The 5,381-nt window shown below is 36.4% G+C and overlaps 1 protein-coding gene across 1 annotated transcript; it reads right to left on the bottom strand.

Moving 5' to 3' along the window:
- Positions 1-23: 23 nt before the first annotated feature.
- Positions 24-3,251, bottom strand: LOC106961060 (GTPase IMAP family member 4-like). The gene is made up of 2 exons (XM_015054556.1): positions 3,145-3,251; positions 24-1,380 (listed from the first exon to the last, which is right to left on the bottom strand). Exons 1-2 carry the CDS (start codon positions 3,167-3,169, stop codon positions 329-331), a joined length of 1,077 nt encoding a protein of 358 aa, XP_014910042.1. The 5' UTR covers positions 3,170-3,251; the 3' UTR covers positions 24-328.
- Between the last annotated feature and the right edge of the window lie 2,130 nt (positions 3,252-5,381).

The raw sequence follows: 5,381 nt of genomic DNA, 5'->3' as shown, positions 1-5,381 counted from the left end.
AGGACAAGGGTGTACAGAAAATGGATGGATGAAACAGTATTTATTGATTAGATTAAGGTTTACGTGTCACATTACACTCAGTACAGGATTAAACAACAGAGTGAGCCAACATACTGACAATAAGGACAATGATCACAGTAAAATGATAACATTTTTAAACGAATTGCAAGACACTGAGGTCAGAGGTGAATTACATTACACTACCTTGAGCTCAACTTCATTTATCAAGTCTGTGTTGTTTATGTTTCTCTTTTGAGAAACATCCAGTTAAAATTTGTTCTTTTAGTATTTCTGCATCAGTAGCAATTGCTAGGTGACAACTATAACCTTACATTATTTCACAGGCCTTAGCAAGAAATTTTCCAGCTAGTGCCAGATGATAGAACAGATCATGTTCTTCAGCTTCAGTTCTGGCCTCAGAAACATGCATGGACTGCAGCTTGGATTTTTCAGCTTGAATTTCTCTCTCCTGCTGCTCCTTCAGTTGTTTTTTCATGGTTTCAAACTCCTTCTCTCTCTCTTTTCTCTCTACCTCTCTCCTTTCCATTTCTCTCTTTCTCTCCTCATTCATCTCCTCCTTCTCCCTCTTCCTCTCCTCCTCTCTCTCTTTCTTCTCTCTCTCTCTCTCAGCCTGGATTTGCTCATTAATTTTCTGCATCTCTTTCTCATATTTTTCTTTTATTTTTCTCTCCAGTTCTTCTTTCTCTCTGCGTATTTTCTCTTCCTTTTCCTTCAGGATGCGTTGTTTCTTCTCTTCGATCGCCCTCTCAGCCTCTTGGAACATCTCATTGGTGTAGTGACTTCCTCCATTCCTGTCAACAATGGTTCTGATCTTCCTCAGCAGCTCAGTGACCTGAGGTTTCTTATCTTTCAGCTTATTGTTGAAGACATGATACTGGTTGTTACATCTGGACACCAGATCCTGGAGTTCTGGGCTTTCAGACAAATACTCTTCGATGTTGCATTCAAGGTTGTCTCCATGGGTAAACAGAACCATGCTGTATCTGTTTGCTGCGTCTCCAAAGATTTCTTGAATCATTTGCACTGACTGCTTTTCCTCTTCTGTGAATCTGCCGATTGCAACGACCACCAGGAAGATGTGGGGTCCAGGAGCGGCATAGCGGACGCACTGACCCAGATCCTTGGTGGTTTTGTCCTTTTCAAACCTGGTGTCGAACAGACCTGGAGTGTCAATGACAGCAACCTGCTGTCCGTCCACAGTACTGCTGCTTTTGGAGCAGTTTACAGTCATGGATTTGGCGCTGCATTTGGACTGAAAGCACTGGCGACCCAGAATAGTGTTACCAGTAGCGCTCTTCCCAATCCCAGTCTTCCCCACCATCACGATCCTCAGCTCAGTGTTGTTTGTAATGTTGGTTCCTGTGAAAAATAAGGTTTAATTGTGAGTGTGAGCACAAAGTTAAGTTATTTTATGTATTTGTTAAGTTTATGTGATAGGGACAGATACACAATAACACAGATAAACTGAGTGAAACTCTTATGATTTGTTACTAGAAAGACTTTTATAAACAACAATGAAGTAATATTAACAAAACGTAGTTTCAAACACATGAAGTAGGGTAATTAAAACATTATAAACACATTATACATGAATACAGAGCTGGTTTTGACAGAGTTTGGTTTGTTTTTTAATCATGTTGAAAGTGGTCATAGGCTTTAAGTTGACAAAGTACCAAATTGTGGACCCTCTCACAGACAAAGTAGCTCTGGTAGTTCTACCATTTTGAAACTGTCACAACATGACAATTTCAACAAATACGTAAATTTTATTTATTTTTTATTTTTTATAACACTTACATATTTCTGTATAAAGTCACTTAATGGTTTGGATGGAAGCCCATTTAAACTTTTAAAGCTGCAGTAAATGACATTTCCCCCAAAAATGTATACTTTTTACATATTTAATTACCCTAAATTGTCAATATATTGTGATGGTGTAATATGAGACGGTTAATCAATCAATCAATCAATCAAATTTTATTTGTATAGCACATTTCAGCAGCAAGGCATTTCAAAGTGCTTTACATGATTTTCAAAACATCGTTTGACAAGGAAACAGTGAGAAAGAAAAATAAAAATAAAGTAAAAAGAAAGGATGAAATCATTAAAAAGATTAAAAACATCAAATACGTTGAAAGCATTAATTGCCATAAGCAACTCTAAACAGGTGGGTTTTAAGCTGAGATTTAAAGGCACCCAGTGTTTCAGATGTTTTACAGTTTTCTGGAAGTTTGTTCCAAATCCGTGGTGCATAGAAACTGAATGCTGCTTCTCCTCGTTTGGTTCTGGTTCTGGGGATGCAGAGCAGATCAGAACCAGAAGATCTGAGGGGTCTAGACGGTTGGTACAGCAATAACAGATCTTTAATGTATTGTGGTGCTAAACCATTTAGTGATTTATAAACTAGTTAATCAGTGAAAAGATCTATCTCCTTCACCTCCATACAGAACTAGTATTGCAGTCTGAAGAAATGCACCGTTCCCAAACAAAAACAACCAATCAGAGCCAGGAGGCGGGTCCTAGCGCTGTCAATCATCCACAGAGAGCAAGAGAGGAATGAGCAGCGCCACATGGAGGGGTGGCTGGGAAAATACAGAGGAGCACAATTTTTCACAGCTCATTTGTCGCATAACATGTGGTCACAACATAGCGACAGTTTCAACAAATATGTAAAAAAAATGTTTTTATAAAACTTACATACTGCATCTTTAATATTTGATCTTCATTTCATTTCATTTCTTACAGCTTTGTTGATTTTTATAACATGGCTTTTAAAATTTAGCTGACAAATTCAGATAAAGTTCCTTTTGTCTACTCTTTCCACCAGCTGATTTATGTCTGATTCGAATGGTTAAATCGAGAAGAGGAGAAAATGAAGATGAGTGAGACTCCAATATAATAATCATCTTATATATTTAGCTGTAGCTTAAATTCAGGAATTTAAGATCATGTTAAAAAACAGTCTATGGCCTTTTACACAAATCTATCCTAAAAATTTTAATCTATGATTATATTTGTACATGAGCTAATGCCAGAATAACACAAGAGAAGACTAAAGTTGCATATTTACATGTTTCTGTTGGATATTTCCTACATAAGAACAGACTCAGTATCCTGACTCACCGTAGTTGTAGGTCTTATTTTCCATGGTCAGTCAGAGAGCAGTGTAGACTCTTCAGCTGCAGTCAGGTAATGAACATAGTTTGGATTGTGTGCAGGCCTTTTTAAAGATTCCTGCAGCTGAAATGAAACTGAAACCGGAGCTTTGATTGGTTCTTACTGTCCCTGGTTTTTTAAAAAATGACTTTTGTGCTTAACTTGATACACATAAAACTCAGCTAAAGCATTTTCTAGAGGTTGTTTTTATTTGTAAGACAATCACTAATGAGTTTTTAAAAATAATCTGTCCAGCAGCATAAAGAAGATATTTTCATTTTTTTTTCCATATTCAAAACGCAGTAAAATAGCCTAAAATACAACTATAACATATTTCAAAGTGAGTTATATACACAATACATTATACCATAATACTGCTGAGTGGTTTTGATTTGATTTAAATCCAGGTTGGATTTTCTCTTGCTCTCCCCTTCCTCATTTAATTTTACAAGAAATAGGAACAAATATGGAACAAATGAGTGAAACTGAGAACAAGCTACATTTGGTTCATTGTTTTAATAATTCTCTTCTGGATTTGTGTCTCAGCTTTGTTCTTTCACCTGGGACAAACTGCTTTTTCCTGTTGCTTGTATTACATTTTACTTCACACAACTGTCTTTTTTACACATCTTTATTATTGAATTTGGAGATCAGGCTCAATATGTACCAGTGTACAAATCAATCTAAGTCAAACCAACAATTTTGAAACAACTTATATCTGAATCAAACAAAAATGGGACAAAAAACAAACAAAAACAGAACAACAACAATAAAAAAAAAATCATGCCGTCTCCCAAAAGTCTTGCCAGAATATCTGAGAGGGATAAACAACTGGGCTCTGATTCAGCCCGGTACTGGTATGTTTTGGGTCATTGTCATGTTGCAGGGTTGAGTTCTGCTTCAAACTAAAGTTCAAAGAAAGATTGTTTCACGTTTTCAACAAGTTTCTCTGATATTCGGTAGAAGTCATGGAGGGTTAGATTTGATGGAGTGTTTGTCAATATCCATTTCAAATCTTGGTAGATATTCTAAGTTGGATTTATATGTTGGTCAGTCTCAAGTTTTTTCATCCTTTACTATCTTTTATTCCAGGATTGAGCTGTTTTTATCCAACGCCCTGTCAACCCTGACCAACAGTAAGCAACTTAAACTAATGCATGACTCGGTTTAGTCGTGTGGTATGTGGTTAGACTTGTGTGCGAGTGAACGGGCGTGTCCTTGTTCTGTAAGGAAACATGTAGTTGTTGGTTTCAGTTAACCTCAAACTAAAGAGAGAGATTATGGATTCAGTGAAGAAGAACACACAAAGCTTCGCTAGAACAACATAACGCCCTGTTCATCAAACTGGACACACTGGTATATCTGTCTGTAAAAAAAAAAATCCTCACCCAAACACTGACAAGAAAAAAAAACTTCAATCTTCCTTCTTCCTCTCTGTCTCTCTCTTCTCTGTCCATCATTCATTCTTTCTCCCTTTCGTCTATTTGCCATCCTTTGACTTTGTTTTCATTCTGTCACCTCTTTCTCTATTTCATCCTCATATTTAAAGGGGATGGAAACCAGTATACTCTTGGGAAGCTCTGATCTTTGAGACAGAGCAAACAGGGTGAATTATTTTCTCATGCCTGCGTAGTTAGTAGTAAATGAATCTGTGAACTATAGGCATTGTAATGATGAACACTGGAAATAGCAAAAACGTATTCAATTCAGTTCAGTTTATTATAACATAGCGCCGATTTACAAGTGTCGCTTCAATTCAATAACACATACTTTCCAATTGAACCTAGTTTTCAGCAGTACAGTATCCTCAATTAATTATTCACCGGAGATCAAAAAGTTTCTTTTTTTATTTTTAATATAGAGATTTATTTTACATCAAAGCACAAGATAAAAACACAAAGCAAACAAAGAAAAAGAAACTGAAAATTTAGTGTTTTATTGAATTATATTAAAAAGTTTCTAGCTAAAGAAGCTCAGCAGATTGCATTGAGTTACTCCTCCTAGATGAACACATGGCAACATTAGATTGTGTTTTTGTTGACTTTACAGCAATCCCTCATACCGGGCATGCATGTAGCAACAGTGGAGAGGAAAAACTCCCCTTTAACAGCAAGAAACCTCCTGCAGAACCTGGTTTATAGGATTTGAAAATAGATGTATTAAAATTAGAAAAGATTGCACCATAATACTGAACAGAAATGAAA

Source organism: Poecilia latipinna, unplaced genomic scaffold, assembly GCF_001443285.1.
Source record: "Poecilia latipinna isolate Pla-1442-1.1 unplaced genomic scaffold, P_latipinna-1.0 Scaffold1260, whole genome shotgun sequence".
NCBI lineage: Eukaryota > Metazoa > Chordata > Actinopteri > Cyprinodontiformes > Poeciliidae > Poecilia > Poecilia latipinna.
The sequence above is the reverse complement of the archived record's forward strand: the minus strand, read 5'-3'. Positions and strand labels throughout refer to the sequence as shown.